Source organism: Pristis pectinata, chromosome 32 (assembly GCF_009764475.1).
Source record: "Pristis pectinata isolate sPriPec2 chromosome 32, sPriPec2.1.pri, whole genome shotgun sequence".
Lineage (NCBI taxonomy): Eukaryota > Metazoa > Chordata > Chondrichthyes > Rhinopristiformes > Pristidae > Pristis > Pristis pectinata.
Window position 1 is genome coordinate 17718633 of NC_067436.1, and position 20325 is coordinate 17738957.

The 20325-nt window shown below is 46.8% G+C and overlaps 1 protein-coding gene across 2 annotated transcripts in view; it reads right to left on the bottom strand.

Moving 5' to 3' along the window:
- igf1ra (insulin-like growth factor 1a receptor) overlaps nucleotides 1-20325 on the bottom strand; it is a 220964-nt gene that overhangs the window by 36189 nt on the left and 164450 nt on the right. For both annotated transcript variants that reach the window (XM_052042748.1, XM_052042746.1), the window contains 4 exons: nucleotides 18665-18903; nucleotides 13787-13954; nucleotides 12806-13007; nucleotides 214-491 (listed from right to left, as the gene is read on the bottom strand). In XM_052042748.1, the coding sequence (XP_051898708.1) occupies nucleotides 214-491; nucleotides 12806-13007; nucleotides 13787-13954; nucleotides 18665-18903 (887 nt within the window). The remainder of the gene's footprint in view (nucleotides 1-213; nucleotides 492-12805; nucleotides 13008-13786; nucleotides 13955-18664; nucleotides 18904-20325) is intronic.

Sequence of the window (20325 nt, forward strand, 5' to 3'; positions counted from 1 at the left end):
CTCTAAATGGCAGAACAGGCTAGATGGGCCGACTGGCCTACTCCTGCTCCTAATTCACGATGAATAGAAATCTGTGTGAATTGTCTTTCTCCTCTGGTGCTCATTTACCCGGAAACCTAAGCTTGCCGCCCACACAAGCATCCTTTCACTGCTCTTTTCGAGGCTCATCACACATACACGAGAACCAAGCTGCCCCTTCCACGGTCCACTCACCGATGGGCATGGTCCTTGCAAACACAAAGGTGGAAACACTGCAGCCAAGCTTGTAAGCCTCATGGTTGCAGGCGTGAATGTCGACGCGGTAGGTGGTGAAATGCCGCAGGTTGGAGATCACCGTCCTGTCCTTGCACCACACTTTGCTCTCATAGAAAGGGTAGTCTTGTTTCCTTTCCGAGTTGGAGTTGTTCTGGTGCTGCTCTGGCGGACTTGTGTCATTCACAGGGAGTGATGCGTTGGCTATTCCAAAGGTATCTCTGCGCTTGCGAAATGGCCTGTTGGGTAAACCATGGATCTGAATAAGAGCTTTGAGAGCAAGCTTCGAAACAAAGAGCTATCACCCAGTAACTCAAAAACACACCATGAGTTAAATCGTCAGTTTAGAAAACTCCTCATGCTTCCAATTATCTCTCCCGGTGGATCAGTTAACTGGTGTTATCACTAATCAGTCAACAACAGGTAAAGTTAGACAGACACTTTGCTGGAGATTTAATTAACAATACATTAGAGATTTTCAGCTGCACTTCAAGTCAAGTCGAGTTTATTGTCATGTGCACAAGTACATGTGTGCACAGGTACAATGAAAAACTTGCTTGCAGCAGCATCACAGGTACATATGTACAGACAACACACAGAATATAAATTATACTTAAAATTATACCATACAGTAGAAAAATCTGTGCAAAAGCAAGACCTTAGTGCAAAGAAAACCAAACACACAATTAAAGACCAGTCCACAGTAGTCCCAGAGGTGGTCCATAGTGTTCCATTGCTGAGGCAGGGTTAGGGTTGTGCAGGTAGATTCGAGAACCTGATGGTGCAGGAAAGTAGCTGTTCCTGAACCTGGTGGTGTGAGACTTCAGGCTTCTGTACCTCCCGCCATCAAGCAGGAGGTTGTTGGTTCAAATTCTACTCCTCCCTTGGGCACTGACCCCTGTCCAACCCTGGCAGCACAACACAGAGAGATTGCTGGAGGTGGAAGTATTAAACTTACCTGCTGGATGCAGAAGATCCCACGGCACGATGTGGAAGAAGCAAGTTCTCCACCGTGTCCTGGGGCCAATATTTATCAATCACTCAACACCAGAGAAACCGACTGTTTGGTCGTCATCACACTGCTGTTTGTGGGAGTCTGCTGTCCAGAAGGAAGCCATTTGGCCCATTGGGTTCATGCTGGCTCCCAGATGAGCAATCCCATAAATCCCACTCCCACTCATCTTATTTCCCTTCTCTCACACACCCACCAACTCTGCTTTGATCTTTTTTTGCCATTAAACTACCTTGAAGACATTTTCAGCAACCAATTAACCTACCAGCATCTTTGGGATGTGGGAGGAAACTGGAGCACCTGGAGCAAACCCACATGGTCATAGGGCCATTCAACCCATCAAGAATGTGCAAACTCCACACAAATCCAGGTCGCTGAAGCTGTGAGGCAGCAGCACGAACTGCTTCCCCCGTGCCATCCAAACTGAGACTGTAAGAGTCTTTACATTCTAAAGCCATATGGGTAGATTACAGGGAGCTCGAGCATATCAAGAACAACCATGCAACCAAGGCCAACACTGCTGTTGAGATTCACAAACCGCACTCATCAGCGAGAGTGCTCAGACGGTCCCCAAGAGCTGACTGCCTCCCCTCTCCAACCCAAGGCCACATCTAACATTGCACCCTGGCCTCGCACGGACACACATCAATGTCCACACCAATCAAACAGGAGGACTAAAACTGACACTGCACCCTGCAGCTCTCTTAAGGAAATCAAGTTAGAAACGGCAAAATTAAAAATACACAGCTGAATACCGAGTTGAAGATTAGACCACAGAATTAGGCCATTCGGCCCATCAAGCCCGCTCACCATTCATAGCTGATTTTTTTTTCCAACCCCATTCTCCCGCCTTCTCCACATAACCCTTAACCATCAAGAACCTATTAATCTCTGCCTTAAATACACCCAATGGCTTGGTCTCCACTGCTCTCTGTGGCAATGAGTTCTACAGATTCAGCACCCTCTGGCTGAAGAAATTCCTCCTCATCTCAGTTCTAAAGGGATGTCCCTTTATTCTGAGGCTGTGCCCTCTGTTCCTAGACTCTCCCACTACTGGAAACATCCTCTCCTATCCAGATCTTTCAGTTTTTGATAGGTTTCAGTGAGATCCCCCTCATCCCTCTGAAACAATTAGGTAAAGTTCTCGCAACACCAATTGTGAATACTGTCAAGGTGGCACCCATGTGATCATGAGCTCGAATTGTTACAAGCTCCATGCAATGGAGGGAGAAGGAAATCACAGAGTACCCAGAGCCACATGTTGCATCGATATTCTGAGCCTCCCCCAATGCTCTGGATCAGGTCAACCTCATTGCACAGGATCAGTTTCAGGCCACAGCCTCTAGAACAAGCCCTTCGCCAGTTGGCTGCTCATGGAAGTTGATACTTGACATTGACCACCCAAACCCCACCAGCTAAATGCTCATCCCTGAGTTAGACTTGCCTTTTACAAACTCAGGACATTCTAAAGCGCTTTACCCCCAGAGTTTGTGTAGTCAGTGATAACTCAGGACATCCTAAAGCGCTTTACCCCCAGAGTTTGTGTAGTCAGTGATATATGGGGGGGGGGGGGGGGGAGAGAAAGAGAGGAGAGGATGGCGGGAGAAAGAGAGGAGAGGATGGGGTAAGGGGGGAAGAGAGGAGAGGATGGGGGGAGGGGGGAGAGGATGGGGGAAGGGGGGAGAGGATGGGGGAAGGGGGGAGAGGATGGGGGAAGGGGGGGAGAGGATGGGGGAAGGGGGAGAGGATGGGGGAAGGGGGGGAGAGGATGGGGGAAGGGGGAGAGGATGGGGGAAGGGGGAGAGGATGGGGGAAGGGGGGAGAGGATGGGGAAGGGGGGAGAGGATGGGGAAGGGAGGAGAGGATGGGGAGCAAGAGGGGAGTTGGATTGGAGTGAGAGAGAGAGGAAAGAAGTGTAAAGGTGTGAAATGCAGCTCTGAGCAGTTGCTGTGGATTCATTCAATAGCTACATGTTTGCTTGGCAATAAGGAATATAAAAACAAGACTGGAAATGCAAATCTGCCATGAGGTGTAGTACAGACCCAGGGGGCTGAATGGCCTCCTGTTCTCCTCTGCCATCCAACGATTTCTGCTGGGAAGCCCACAGGTGGGGGCTTTGGATGAGGACAGAGGCAGGCCCTGGTGTGAAGTCTCCCCACTCTCTCTCTGCATTGCCAAGTCTCTGACACCAGAGATGAAAGAATCAGGAACTTCCAGTCAAATCTCAGTGAAACACTGGGAAAACCAGGCACATGGCAGCAGATACACCAGACCGCAGATGGGAGCTTGCTGAGGAATGCATCACTTTCACTTTATTTAATAAGCAGCCTTCAAATAGCCAATTAAATAATAGGCACTATACCCTTTAGGATGGGCCTGCCAAACTGATTAGTTGAACATTTAATTTTATGTTGATTAAAATTAGCAATTTACTGACACAGCTTTTCAGTTTGGGTTCACTGCAAATAAAAGTTAACAATGTCATATCGAGAAAACGATCAATGAAGACAAGCTCTTGTTAATCTCAGGAATGGGCATTCTCTGGCGTATTTAACTTGCTTAATATCTGTTAATGGAGCTTCTTATGAATATGTAGGTTTATCAAAATAAAGGATGACAACACAGGGAGAGCACTTTGGATTCACAATCTAATTTGCCTCATACCATCTAGCTGGACGGGAGAAACAACAATAAAGGAGCTGTTAGCTTAACACTGCATCAGTCTCCATCGAGGGACCTTCCAGAGACCCAGACACAAGGCAATACTAGGCCTGATGCAGGGTTTCGACCTCTCAAAGGCATGAGTCCCGATACAGGGTTTCGACCCAAAACGTCGACAACTCCTTTCCTCCCACAGATGCTGCTCAACCTGCTGAGTTCCTCCAGCAGATTATTTGTTGCTCCAGATTCAAGCATCTGTAGTCCCTTGTGTCTCCAAAGATGAACTCTTAGTCTCTCAATCTACCTCATCGTGGCCCTTGCACCTTATTTGTCTACCTGCACTGCACTTTCTCTGTAACTGTAACACTATATTCTGCATGCTGTTATTGCTTTTCCTTTTGTACTACATCGATGTACGTTTGGAATGATCTGTATCACGGTACATATGACAATAATAAACCAATTGCCAAGTCTCTCTAATTAATAATTGAGTTGACTCGTACTGTACGTTTTTACCTTCTTCCAGAGAAGACCAACTTTGCAGCATTTAACTTTTCGTGGCTGCAGGTTAGGAGTGAGGTTGAACTATCAAATCCCACACGAGCAGCGCAATTCCAACAAAGTGATATCAAATCTGGCTAAGGAAATCAAGAGATGATCTCATTAAGACATTCATGATTCAGAGAGGGATTGGCTGTCCCCTCAGCTGGGCAGTCTAGAACTGGGGGCACAGTCTTGGTAATGTGGGTTGCCTGTTTGGAATGCAAATGAGAAGAATTGCCTTCATTTATTGCTTTACGAACTTTTAGAATTCTCTCTCTCAGTGGTCTGTGCAAGTTCAGCCCTCGAATCAGTCCTAGATTCAAGGACAAGACTGATCAAATTTTGAAAGCACACAGAGATAGTTGGGAAACAAGCAGCGCAATTCCAACAAAGTGATATCAAATCTGGCTAAGGAAATCAAGAGATGATCTCATTAAGACATTCATGATTCAGAGAGGGATTGGCTGTCCCCTCAGCTGGGCAGTCTAGAACTGGGGGCACAGTCTTGGTAATGTGGGTTGCCTGTTTGGAATGCAAATGAGAAGAATTGCCTTCATTTATTGCTTTACGAACTTTTAGAATTCTCTCTCTCAGTGGTCTGTGCAAGTTCAGCCCTCGAATCAGTCCTAGATTCAAGGACAAGACTGATCAAATTTTGAAAGCACACAGAGATAGTTGGGAAAGTGGACTTGAAGAACACAGCAGACTGCAGGGTCCTGCCCCAGTTCCTATTTATTACCTTTTCATTACACTGACCACTTCAGATCAGATGTGAATTGCCAGAATATCTCAATAAGACCTCAGCAAATTATGAACAAACCCTGCTGTTCGACACACACTTTACCTCTGACTTCACAGAAGGCGACACAGGCACCCTCCTGGAAATAATGGGGAACAGGTCCAGAGTGAATGAAGCATGCAAAGAAATTAATAATCGTAAATAAAAAGATCGGAGAAATTAATGGGAATGAAAGGGGATAAATCCCCAGGAAGTGATGTACATCTTCGAGTTCTGAAAGAGGTGGCTGTGGAGAAAGTGGATGCACAAGTTGTCATCTTCCAAACATCCCAGAGATCCTACAATGGTTCCCACAGATTGGGAGATAGTGAATGTAACCTCACTACTTAATGAAGTAGGGAGAGGGAAGTAGAGACCAGTTAGCCTGACTTCAGTAGTAGGGAAAATGCTGGCATCTGTAATAGGGAGGTGGTACCAGGATATTTGGAAAATAATAATCAGATTAGGCATTGATTTATGAAAGAGAAATCATGTTTGACAAATCAGTTAATTTTTTGAGATTGTTGCTAGCAGAATAGGTCAGGGCAAACCAGCTGATGGGGGTCTTCAATAATGCATGCAACGGGGAATATTAAAGAAAACTTGAGTGCATGGTATTGGGGGTGATGTACAGGCATGGACTGAGGACTGGTTAACACCAATCAGTAATTTCAGGTTTGGGTGGCTGAGATTAGTGGGGTGTCAGGGACCCGGCTGTTCACAAGCAATCGCAGAGAGTTGTGAACACAGCCCAGTCCATCACGCAAACCAGCCTCCCCTCCATGTACTCAGTCTACATTTCCCACTGCCTCGGGAAAGCAGCTAACATAATCAAGGACCCCTCCCACACCACTCATTCTCTCTTCTCCCCTCTCCTGTTGGGCCGAAGATACAAAAGCTTGAGAGGACGTACCACCAGACTCGACGACAGCTTCTATCCTGCTGTTATCAGACTCCTGAATGGACCTCTCACACATTGAAGATGAACTCTTGAATTCTGATCTCCCAACCAATCTCATCGTGGCCCTTGCACTTAATTTGTCGACCTGCACCACACTTTCTCCGTAACTGTAACACTGCATTCTGCATGCCTTTTTACCACCTTGATGTACTTATGCAAACAAAAGTTTTTCATTCTATCTCGGTACAGAACAATTAACTAATAATAAATAACAATATCCATGTCAATGATTTGGACGAGACGATCAAGTGTAATATATCCAATTTTTCTGCTTATATGAAGCTCAGCAGCAGCGTGCTACAAGGATAATACAGAGAGGTTTTATAAGATATGAAGAGGTTCAATGACACAGCAGATGGAATATAATGAGGAAAATGTAAGATCTGCCAATTTGTTAGAAAAAGCAGGAAGGTGAAGTAAATCTTAAAACGGTGAGAGATTGAAATGTTGTTGTTCAGAAGGTCTGGGTGTCCTTACGTACGAGTCACTGAAAGTTAATGTGCAAGTACTGCAAGCAATTAGCAAGGAAAACAATATTTTTGTCTTTACTGCAGGAGGATTGAAGAGCAGAGTCCACTTGTTTCAATTATATCACTGCCTGGTGAGGCCACACCTGGAATACTGCCAACTGGTCTGGTCTCCGAGCATAATTATTAGAAAAGAAGTTTATCTGAGATGAAAAATATTATTTTTCAACATCCCAATTAAAAAGTTTTCTTGCTTACAATAGAGTGAAGGCATTTTAGCAGCCTCCACATACTTCACAGCTTACGACACAGATTTAAGAACATGGTATGAATGAAAAAAGGGAAAAGTGATTTAAATTCTCCAAAAGCCCAACTGGAGAAAGTTACTGCCTGTGGGAAATTGGGAACACTGGAAAACATGGAAAATTGGAGGAACTCATTCAGTCCTGCTCCCCCATTCAGTATGGTCACGCTGATCATCCACTTCAGTCATGGAGTTATACAGTGCAGAAACAGGCCCTTCGGCCCAACTCATCCATGCTGACCAAGATGCCCAACTAAGCTAGACCCACTTGCCCACATTTGACCCACATCCCTCTAACCCTTTCCTATCAATGTACCTGAATAAGTGCCTTTTAAACAGCTGGAATCAGAGCTTGGGTTGGGACAGAGTCACAAAAGCTGATCAGTCAGTGATCCGAGTCCAGTGCTCAGTTTTGTGTATACCTCAGGAAGGATTTACAGGATTTAGTGAGTGCAGTGAAGAGTCACCCAAATGACAGCAGGGATTAAAGGTTTCAATTATAAGTCTCGCTTGCATAAATGCCTCATCTTTCCTGGAGTTCGCAAGGTGAAGGGTGAATTAATCCCCACGTCTTGCATGATAAAGGGATTCGATAGGGTAGATATTACTTCCTTCATCAGAAGAATCAGATAACATGTGGGCAAAGTCATGAAATTAGATCTGGATTGTTTAGATCCGAAAATAAGAAATGCTTCTTAAACATAAAATCAATACAGCACAGTGATGCAGACAGTTGAGCCGTTGCCTCACAGTGTCAGAGACCCGGGTTCAATCCTGACCTCGGGCACTGTCTGTGTGGAGTTTGCACATTCTCCCTGTGACTGGTGGGTTTCCCCTGGGTGCTCCAGTTTCCTCCTGCATCACAAAGATGTGCAGGTTGCTGGGTTAAATGGCAGCTGTAAACTGCCCCTGGTGTGTGGGTGAGTGGTAGAATCTTGGTGGGCTGAGGGGCCTGTTTCCATGATGTCTCCGTGACTCAATGACAACAGACTGCGAATGGAACAATGAAAGGTTTTTGCAATGATGGCAACAGATTCTGACTGGGCGACAGTCTCATTCCCAGGACTGGGGAATCAAGAACTAGAGGGTATAAGTTTGAGAGAGGGGAGAGGTTCAACAGGAAACTGAGGGGCAACCTTTTTCACCAGAGGGTGGTCCATATATGGAATGAGCTGCTAGAGGAAGTGGTGGAGGCTGGTACATTAATAACATTTAAAAGGTACTTGGGCAGGTATATGGATAAGAAAGGTTTAGGGGGATATGGGCCACACATGGGCAAATGGGAATCTTGGTCGGCATAGATCAGTCGAGCCGAAGGGCCCATTTCCAGATTATGATCAGAGCTGACTCGAGAGGGCCAAACTGCCTCCTATGCTGGGAGAAAATTGCAGATGAGTGGTAGCAGTGGAAGGATACTGCAGTGTGCGCTAAGTCCACTCAGTATGCAGAGGCACTGGGAAAGCCACGGAAATTCGCATCCACGGTATTCAGCTTCTGCCCCTTCCATCAGGCAGGAGATACAAAGGCTTGAAAGCACGCACCACGAGGCTGAAGAACTGCTATCCCACTGTTATAAGACTTTTGAACAGACCTCTTATATGATAAAGATGAACTCTTGATGTCACACTCTACCTCAATGCAGCCCTTGAACTTTATTTGCCCACTTGCATTGCACTTTCTCTGTAACTGTAAACAACATTCTGCATTCTGTTATTGCTTTTCCTTGTGTACTACCTCAATGTACTTGTGTATGGAATGATCTGTCTGGATGGCATGCAAAACAAAGCTTTTCACTGTATCTTGGTACATGTGACAATAATAAACCAATTACCAACGAAATCACTTGGACAGCAAATTCTCCCGATACCAGGTCCCACACGATGGGCAAACCAATTACAACAATTACACACTTATTAAAGTGTGTTTACAAAAAGGGCAGGGACCACAACACAACTTGGGAATTAAAAGTCAAGGCTCTCTGTCTGAACCCAACACAATCTGTCAATTAACTGTTAAGTACTGCCGCTCCGAACGAGGGAAAGGCCCCATTCAAAGCTCAGTTAGAGAACAGTTGCTCTTATTTACGAATCATCACCTCTTGTCAAAGCACCAACGCTTGCTGGCTAAAGTCTCAGTGTAAGTTCTGTTTGCTGACTCAGTTGGTACCAGACCCGATCACATCTGTGTCAAGGTCAGCAATCGCAACCAGGGCAAGAATTCAGCCATTGCAACTCATCTGTGTTTCTACGTTCAGGAGAACTTGGGGGAGGGATATATAATCAGCCTTCATTCCATCGAGATAGTTCCACTGCCTGCAAGTGGGTGTTGGTGGATGTAAAGAGAGCACAGGACCAGCTCCACTGATCCTAAATCCGTCCCACATCAGAGGACAAGCAGAATCCTCACTTAGGTTTGGGAGCTAGGACCAGTCCAGCAAGGTCCAAGATTCAATGGCTCACCCCAGTCGCTCACCAACAGGGCCAACTCATCCCAAGTGAGATCAACAGATGGCCAATAACATTAACATTATGCTCCTGTCTTGAGAATCCCAAGGCAAACCTTGGAAGCCGTCCATTAAGGGGAGGCAGCATCTCCGTGGAAGGTAAGAATTACTCTCAAGGCTACAGGAGCCTGAGTGAGACGCAGGTTTAACCCATCACAGCAACTGGTAGCTGGGCCATCTTGGGAGTGAGAAGCTTACACATTCCCCATAAGATGGCAAAACCTAGGCCAATGCCCCAGTGAACCTGCTACACTGTGAAGGCCATACAAACACACGAATTAGAAGCAGTGGACCACCTGGCCCCGTGAGCCTGCTCCACCATTGAATGAAATCGACCCCGCTGTTCCCACCAACCATTGACTCCCTTGCTCACCAAGAACTTATCCAACCCTGTCTTAAAAATATTCAGTGTCTCTACTGCTCTCTGGGGAAGACTCACGACCCTCAAAGAAAAAAAAATTCATCTTTGTTCTAAATGGGAGGCCCATTATGTTTAAACAGGGACCCTGCTTGATGGTGTTGGAGTATGTCCTGGACCAATGGAAGAAAGGAAGAATCTGCACCCCCTTCACACTCCTCTCTCAGCTACTGCCACCAAGGAGAAAACTCCCCAAAGTCATTGGTTTCACTTCCAGAGCTGTTTGCTCAAATTGGCTGCATCACTTGCCTGCACTCAGAGTGATGCAAGGCACTTTTTTTTAAAAATGGATATGACAAACATTGCTTAAAAACAAATTTCTTCCTTAATGATTGCTATCAGTTGGGACTCTCCTATCTCCACAACCCTAATCAGGGAAACTCTACCCATCTTTCACCCACATTTGAGCAGACCCGAGCTGTAGGAGAGGACTGCTTGCCGGTATCATTCATTAACACTTCTCAACAGTTTGTTTACAGAGAGGGACTGGCACGGGGTCACAGTGACCCAATATGCAGGACATGAACCTGTTCCAATACTCTGTAACTTGGCGAAGGATCCCTTCTCCTTCCCTGACAGATATCCTGTATGCAGCAGTGCACTGCTGTGAAGTGACTGGCAACGTAAGGCCTCAGACAAGTGACATTAAGGCTCTCCAGCATGTTTTTTGTTAATGCATAGATACATTAAACTCGACAGGTAGTTTAACAAACTAGATTTTTTAAACAAGGTGTCTCCCATAATATCCTGCCTTTCCTCCCCATCTTTCCAACAGTTCCACCAAGATTAACCCTTCCATTTCCGCACATGTTGAATGGTGGATTAGACCTGCCTTTAGCCACTTTACCCCTGGGGATAAGAGAAGGGTGGGTTATTGACAGCATCTTCCAAACTCTCAACCTCTACCAGCTGGAAGGACAAGGGCAGCAAAACTATGGTAACATCACTGCCTGGAAGTTGCCCTCCAAGCCACACACCACCCTGACTTGGAAATATATTGCCGTTCCTTCACCGTCGCTGGGTCAGAATCCTGGAACTCCCTCCCTAACCACATTGTGGGTGTACCCACACCTAAAGGACTGCAGCGGTTCAAGAAGGCAGCTCATCACCACCTTCTCAAGGACAATTAAATGCTGGCTCAGCCTGCGAAAACAAGTTTCTGTACTCAGCTGGATCTTCAAGGGGCTGTATCTGCCTTACCCTGATCACAAGATGTCTGGAACTTAGCCAGGGGTAATAAGTGCAATGAGGCTCCATGCCTGTAGCAGTAGGAGGGTCCTAACTGACTGCACATTAAAGATTTGATTGTCATATCCCTAACAAAGTGCCTTGCATCACTCTGAGTGCAGGCAAGTGATGCAGCCAATTTGTGCAAACAGCTCTGGAAGGGATTTTGGGGAGTTTTCTGCTTGGTGGCAGTAGCTGAGAGAGGAGTGTGAAGGGGGGCAAATTCTCTCCTTCCTTCCATTGGCCCCGGAATCCAAGGCAAGCCCTGTGGGGCTGAGGTGTGATGTCCTCACACCACAGGAAAACAACTGGGGTATGGGGCGAGAGAGAACAGAGAACCTATGGCACTGCAGCAGGTTGGGGTGGGGTGGCACCAGGGTCCAAAGAGAGACCAGGGAACACTCGACGAACTGTCACGCCAAGGAACAAGATGCCACCAGATCGCACTGCCCATTCCAGCCTCAGTTCCGCTTCCAGGAAATGCCTCCCTTTTCCCAGCAACTCAAAGCAACTTATCCCTCAGGAGATCATCCTCAGAGAAAAGTACACTGGCTGCAAACCAGATGATAGGGAGCACCGGGCAACTGCTCAAGAACTAATTTGGTAAACAGCAGGCAGGCTGACCCAGGGCACAGTATGGTCAGGGTTGGGGAAGCAGGTCTGGAGACAGCTGGTTCTCCCTGACACCTCTGAGACAGGGACAACTTCCCCCAAGACTTACAGTCTGCCTCTGCCCACTACTGAACATCACCCAACTAAAGTGTCTGATTGAATCCAAGGCTCCAGGATGTTCCTGTATGCCGTGCGCTGGGATTTCAGGATCCACTGAAACAAACTGCTGTTTGCCATTGTCAGTTAGCTGGATCTCAGTGGATCCAACACTTGGTTTTAGATTTAAGGACAAATCCAGAGACTGGAACACAAAATTCCACGCGTAGGGCTGAGACAGGGACTGGGAAAGCTGTTGTCTTTCAGATAAGACAATGTGAAGCATTAAGCTAAGCCCCACACAAAAAGCTGGAGGAGCTCAGCAGGTCAGGCATCATCTGTGGAAGGAAATGGACAGTTGACGTTTCAGGTCGAGACCCTTCATCTGGACTGAAAGATAAAGGGGAGATGGCTGGTATAAAAGGGTGGAAGGAAGGGGTGGACCAAGAGCTAGCAGTTCATGGGTGGAGCCGGGTGAGGAGAGGTGGTAGGCAGATGGGGGAGGAGAGGGTGGAAATAGTGAAGAGGCTGGGACGCAATAGGTGGAGGCAACAGAGGGCTGAAGGTGATGGAATCTGATGGGAGAGGAAGGTGGACCATGGAATCAAGGGACGGAAGTGGGGAAGGCAGCAGAAACTAAGCCCCAGTCTACCCTTCAATTGGACAAAGGATCACATGGCACCATTTTGAAGAGCAGTACTGGAATCCTCTGCCACATCCTGAACAATATTTATCCTCAACCGACATCAGCAACACACACCCTTTTGTCATATTACAATTTCTGGGATCATGCTGTACGCAAATTGGCTATTGCATTTCCCAAACCACAGCAATAGCTTCCAACAAATATTTCAGGGCAAGAAGTAGGGAACACACGTCATAAATTCACGTCTCCCTTGCAACAGCTGCGAGTTCGACTCATTAGACAAGCATTGCTGCAAGGTCTGGTTACACCGGTGAGGTCACATTACCTGGGCATGAAGATGGAGTTGTGTAGAAAATTCTCGAACGACTTCTGAAACATTACTTCCTCAGCTTCTGCGTTGATCTCAGCCTGGGTCTTTGGGCAGGCACAGCACTGCCCCTGGCCAGATTTATCCGACGGTTTGGAACCATTGTCATCAATCGGGTCAATTGTCCCAGTGGCTGAGATCCTGGTGGGCAGCTTCAGACCTGGAGAAGTGAGAGAAATGCCAAGTGGGAATGGAGTGGGTTACACCTGCTTGCCACACACAGGACGTGCGTAACAAGGAATCCCCCACCCCTTTCAGCCCCGGTTTGGTAAGATCAGGCAAATCATGTCATCAATGGGAAACAGTGCCTTCTGTGGGCTGTGCTGTATATGCCTCAAGTGGACAACTAGCCACTCCTCAAATGTGTGCTCCCTGGCAGGGTCCCTTCCCCGGGAACTCGCTCCACCATTACCCACCATTGCCCCACCAATACCCAGCATTGCCCTGCATCCAGGAGAAGACAACAGAGAATCTCTCATTAAAACTCCAATAGAGCAAACAGCACAGAAACCATTTCCAATGCAGGAGACTTGAGGGCAGAAATTTTCAGGACAAGAATAAAAGCACAGGCTGGGAGAAATTTATCACTTCCGAAGCCTGGTGGAACGTAGAGGAAGGAAGGAAGGAACAGGATTTGTGATATTTATTTCAGGCAGATGTGCAGACAAAAGGTAAAAGGCACCAAAAACACAGCTGCTAGAAGCAGGAAATGCTGGAAATACTAAGGTGATCAGGCAGCATCTGTGACAATAGAAACAGGGTTCATGGACCTAAACGCTAACTTTCTCCACAGATGCTGCCTAACCAGCAGAGTATCTCCAGCATTCTTGTTACTTATTACTGTGCAAGCCCCCATGACTTATCTCCCCTAACTCTACCTCATCCCCCAAGATGCGACCAAGGGGAAAATCAAAAGCTAATCTGCTCCGCCCACTTTACCTTTGTGACAGTAGTCGTGTTTGTAAAGCTCTGCATCCTCTGGCTGTTGCTGCCAGCGCACCAGGTAATAGGTGATGTTCCCATTCGAAAGGGCAGGAGGCTTCCACTTGACCACAAGCTGCGACGAGGAATTGGACACCGACACCACATCCAGGGGAACTGAGGGAGCTGGGGGGAGAAAGCACAGCAAAACTCTATTGGGCAGCAGACACAAAACCTGAACTACCCCAGACACAAAAGCCATTGCATTATGTGGTCTTTAGCGGCAACACTGTGGCCACACAGGTTGGTAGGGTGGTAAAGAAGGCGTATGGTATGCTTGCTTCTATTAGTCGAGGCATCGAGTTCAAGAGTCAGAAAGTTATTTTGCAGCTTTATAAAACTCTGGTCAGGCCGCATCTGGAGTATTGCATTCAATTCTGGTCGCCCCATTATAGGAGGCTATGGAGAGGGTACAGAAGAGGTTTACCAGGATGCTGCCTGGATTAGAGGGCATGTGCTGTAAGGAGAGGTTGGATGAACTTGGGTTGTTTTCTCTAGAGTGGGGGAGGCTGAGGAGAGACCTGATAGAAGTTTACATATAGAGTAGACAGCCGGTATCTTTTTCCCCCCAGAGTCGAAGTGTCCAATACTAGAGGGCATGCATTTAAGGTGAGAGGAGGAAGTTCAAAGGAGATATGCGGGGCAGGTTTTTTTTTTACACAGAGCAGTGGGTGCCTGGAATGCGCTGCCAGGGGTGGTGGTGGAGGCAGATACGATTGAGATGTTTAAGAGGCTCTTAGATAGGTACGTGAATATGCAAAGGATGGAGGGATATGGACATTGAGCAGGCAGAAGTGATTAGTTTAATTAGGCATCATTAGCTTAATTAGGTTAGCACAACATTGTGGGCTGAAGGGCCTGTTCCTGTGCTGTACTGTTCTAGGTTCTATGTTTTAATATTCATTTTCTAATGGCATAATGAATTAAATTCCTTGATGTTAATGCAGCAGAGCCCTTGCATCGTATTCAGAAGGCTTCCAGCAATTATACAGTGCCTTGGTGAGACACCAACAATACTGTGAATGGATATACTTGCCTTGGAGGGGTAGAGCATAGATCACCAAGTGGATTATCCTGTGAGGATGTCTATGCTCACTGGGGTTTAAAGGAGAGGTGATATCACTGAAACACAAGAAACACAAGGCTGGACAGTCTAAAACTAGACAGTCTAAAACTAGAGTCACAACCTCAGGATAAGAGATTGGACAATTCAGATGAATTGTTCCACATGGCTGTGAGCCTTTACAATTCTTTACTTCTAAGGGTTTTAGGTGGTGAGTGACCGAGTTAACTCAAGGTTGAGATTGCAAGACACAAGGAACACAGGGAAGTGGAGGGAATGTGAACAAAGGAGAGGATCATCCTTGATCCTACTGAACAGCAGGACAGGGTCGAGCGGCTGTGATACCAGCTGCTAATTCTTATATAGAGTCATCAGGTGAATCTGCACTGACCATCAGGAACCCATTTACACCACTTCCATTTTATTCTCCCCACATTCCCATCAACTCCCATATTCTACCCTCACCCACACACTAGGGATAATTTTACAGCAGACAATTAACCTACCAACCCGCACGTCTTTGGGATGTGGGAGGAAACCAGAGCACCCGGGGGAAACCCACCCAGTCACAGGGAGAACGTGCAAACTCCACACAGACAGAACCTGAGGCCAGATCAAACCTGGGCTGCTGGAGCTGCAAGGAAGCTGCTCTACCAGCTGTGCCACGTCAAACAGAAGTCAAGGGATACTTCCAACACAGGAAGCCAATTGGCCCATTGGATCCATGCTTGCTCCCAGCAGAGTAATCCCAACTCCCCCAACCCTCATCTTTTCTTCTTAGTCCTGCAGCATATATATTTATTACATCCTCAACTAATCCGAGAGCCCCCAAGTGCAATATTCCTCCAGTTTGATCTTTGGAACTGGGGTCACAGAGCCTGAGCTAGGGAGAAAGAGAAGGGTTCATTAACTGGGGTCCCAACTGCTCACCACTCTGCACCAGTGCTCTGAGAAGGATGAGAAGAGACCTGTTCTTAGTTGGAGCATTGAGCAGGCTTTGTCAACAGACTGCATTCGATAAACGTGTCTCCAATGCTCCTTCTGAAAATTTCGTGGTCACCTTTCCTTCATGTGTCCCATCACACACTAATGCTTATTGGTGATGTGCAGAATCAGAGGAAAAGAGAAGAAGATGGAAAGAGAGGCAGCAACACCCAAAGGCCGATCTGCCGTCTGGAACTACCTGTCGTGAATGCAGAAAACTTTCAGAGCCAAGATTGGACCCATAAGCCACTTGAGAGCCCATAAATAGATCAACGGAACAAAGACCATCACCCTTGACCTCAAGGGATAGCCACGACGAATGCTTATTGGTGCAGAGAGGTGAGGAGTTGGCACCACAGTTATTGAATTTTCCTCTCTCTCCTCCAGCTCAGGCTCTGTGACACCAGTTGCAAAGATTAAGCTGACATTAGGAAACTAGATGAAAACTGCACTTGGGAATGCATCTTGGAAATTGTGGATAAGGTCATGAGCCCAGAGAAACATCACAAGAAGGTACAGTGTTCTGTCAAGACATGGAGGTAGTGAGCCTCGAATTACTGCCCATCCCAAGTTGGCCCCAGGTTTTCCTGGGTCTTGTGTGAGCTGTCACCACAACTCCCCAGGGCACAGTGTGTCAGTGACATAGTGTGATACGAATCCCTCATAGAGCAGACTGTGTATGAGAGGCACATTCACCCCTCTGATGAAGAAGAGAACTGCTGCAAGTATGCACAGCATAAGAACCAGTACTGACCTACAGGCTGAATGACCTTGGAGTCATACGGCACAGAAAAAGGCCATTCAGCCCAGCACACCCATGCCAACCAGTGGGGACCAATCCGTATTGATCCCATCTTCCAGCACTTGGCCTGTAGCCTTCCATGCCTGGATGATTCAAGTGTGTTGTTCAAAGGGACCTGGATGTGCTTGTACATGTCATTTAAAGCTGCCGTACAAATGCATCAGGTGATTTGGAAGGCAATTGCACGTTTTATTGTGAGGGGTGTGAGTGAACTGTTTTATTGCAATAATATGGGCCTTGATGAGACTGTGCTGGGAGCTGCAAATTTGATGTGACCAGATGGATTCTTACAATAATCCAAAATAAGACCAGGTCAGGCAACAGCAGTGGGGACAGAAAGGTGGTTAGGTTTCAGGTCACTTGTACTGAAACATTAACCGTTTCTCTCTCCACAGATGCTGACTGACCTGTCGAGTGTTTCCAATGTTTTCAGATTCCCAGTATTTCTCCTGCAACAACCTCGTCCGGTTACATTCCTGGTGGAATCCGACTTTTGTGTTCAATGCCACCGCCTGCTACAGTAGGAATTGAACTCATGGCTTCTGAGCTATTCAGCCATCATCACCACTCCTCCTTTAAAAGCTACAAACCCAGACAGTGGAGGAATTTAGCAGGTCAGGCAACATCTGTGAAGGGAAACGGACAGTCGACATTTCCCTCCACAGATGCTGCTTGACCTGCTGAGTTCCTCCAGCATCTTGTCTGTTGCTCCCGTTTCCAGGAGCTGTGGTCTCCTCTATCAAAAGCTGCCTATGAATATAAGAACATGATGTAAGAATTAGGAGCAGGAGTAGGCTACTCGGCCCCTCAAGCCTGCTCTGTTATTCGCCGAGATCATGCCTGACCTTCCACTTAAAACACTATGTTCCTTGGCCTATCCCATGTCCCTTGATTTCCTTAATATTCAGAAATCTAATGGCCTCTGTTCTGAATGAACTCCATGACTGAGCTTCTGGGGAGAATTCCAAAGAATTCTCTCCTTAACTCAGTCCTAAATGGCCTTCCCCTGATTCTGAGACTCCTGAGAAACCTCCTCCCTGACAAGCCGATTGGTATTGGTATTGGTATTGGTATATTGTTGTCACTTGTACCGAGGTACAGTGAAAAGCTTGTCTTACAAACCGATCGTACAGGTCAATTCATTACACAGTGCAGTTACAGTGAGTTAGTACAAAGTGCAGTCATGAGATCACCCCTCACTGACACTGAAGAGAATACAGTCCCAGTGTTCTTGATCTCTCCTTGTTCAGCTAACCCACCATCTCAGGTGTACTCTGGTGGATCTCCATTGCACTCCCTCAACAACCTTTTTTTGAAGGCCAGGAAACCAAAACCCTACATGATACTCCTGGCACAGCCTCACAGGGCCCAATATCATTGCAATAAAGCATTTTCACTCCTGTACTCAAATCCCCTCATAATAAAAGGCAACATATCATTGCCTTTCAGCAGGTTCCATCTGCAACCCTTGGTTGCCTCCAACTATCACCTGCCAGACTCTGTCGCGATCTCCACCCCTCCCACCCCCTACTGACTCCATTTGCCAATCAACCCCTCCTCACCTGGATCCACCTATCGCTTGCCACCTCTTGCCCCACCCCTTCCCCTCACCTCTACTCTTTCAGTGTAGGTGAAGGGTTTCGACCCGAAACATGGACTGTCCATTTTCCTCCACAGATGCTGCCTGGCTCGCTGAGTTCCTCCAGCAGCTCGTTTTTTTGCTGAATGGAATTGCCTTCCTAATCGCTTGCTGCATCTGCACGACAGCTTTCAATGAGTTGTTTGCAAGCACACCCAGGTCCCTTTGAACGTCAAACTCTCACCATTTAACAAATAATCTGCTTTCCTGTTTCATTTACCAAAGTGGATGACGTCACATTTTTTCCACATTGCATTTCATCTGGGCAACACTGCCCAGCCATCTGCTGATACAAAAGGAGAAATGGTGTAGATCAATAAAGTGAGGATATGGTGCAAGACTAGTTACCCGAGGCATTTGTTTTTATGTAGATGATCTCACTCTTTGCTCCATAGTTGCGGCCATCTTCAGAGACGGCGAGGGTGATTGCCTTGACGAAAATAGCATACTGAGTCCAGGGTTTTAAATTTGACAAGTACACCCCTGGCTCTTGGCTCTTACTCTGGGGGAGATCTACATCCACCATGCTCCAGCTGTTGGAGCCACACGCATCCTGCCCATCGTACTCAGTCAAGTTCTGAAAGGGCCTTAAAGGAGAGACAAAACACGAGCATCACCATCAGAACAAACCTCAAAAGCAACCACCATTCCACCCATTTGCTGCTTCCTTTTTGCCTTGACCAAAGACGGATCCCACGTGGCATCAGACAACAAGGTTGTGAGCTTTCTTGCCCACGCGCTTTAGTCCTTTACTGTTGCATTGTTCTGCATTAGTGCCACTAAAATCCACAGAGCTGCACTGTTAACTACACATGATAGATGTGTCACAGTTAGTTTGAGTTGTACAGCCCTTCAGCCCAACTTGTCCATGCCAACCCAGATGTCTACCCGAGCTAATGGCATGTTTGTCTGGGCTAGCTGGAGTTACATATTGGGGTGAGTCGGAGCATGAAGAGACTCTTACTTTTGGTCACTAGTTAGCAACTTGTACTGTGAAATGCCTGTGCGTGAAAGAGAATGGACAGCGAATGGTCAGTGTAATACACCCCAATGTGGAACAAGTTCCTGCCATGCCTTTGCCTGGCAGGATAAAATGTCGGCAAAACATCATGGGCCAAAGGGCCTGTACTCAGTAATGTTCTATGTTAAACCTAACTCCTGCTCTCCCATTTCTCTATGGCAACCAACTACCCATTATAATTGCTTATTTACCTGCAAACCAGCAAACTTTTAGACAGTCAGCCATTTAACCATGCATTCTTCAAATCCATGGAGCCTCTACTGCAGGCCTTGCCCCCTCTGCCACTGTAACTGAGACACACGGAATGCTCCTGGTGCCTCAAACAAGGAGCCTGCACTTGGGAGGGAAGTAATTCTGGCTTCTGCACTGATTTTTCATTCCCACTTGAACTGAAGTTGCCATTTTCAATGATTACTTTTACTTCTTAATAATTTGCTGGACTAATCAGTTATTCCTACAATGTGCGTAGGAGAGCCATGTACGTTAAGATCCAGTATGGAGGGACAACTCCCCACCTTTTAACAACACTAGGAGGCAGGCTATTAGACCTTGTGTCATTTGTTCCACCCCAAAGTCTGCCCAGCTCGCAAACTATTGCCAATCCCATTCTCCCACCTTCTCTCCATAAACTTTAACCCCCTCACCAGTAAAGAACCTATCAATCTCTGCCTTAAATACACCCAATGACTTGGCCTCCACAGCCCTCTGTGGCAACGAATTTCACAGATTCACCACCCTCTGGCTGAAGAAATTCATCTTCATCTCAGTTTTAAAGGGATGTCCCTTTATTCTGAGACAGTGCCCTCGGATCCTAGACTCTCTTACTAATGGAAACATCCTCTCCACGTCCACTCTATCCAGGCCTTTCAGTATTCAGTAGGTTTCAATGAGATCCCCCCTCATCCTTCTGAACTCCATTAAGTACAGGCCCAGAGACATCAAACACTTGGCCGTATTAATCTACTGTGGTCTCTGGTCCTTACGAAAC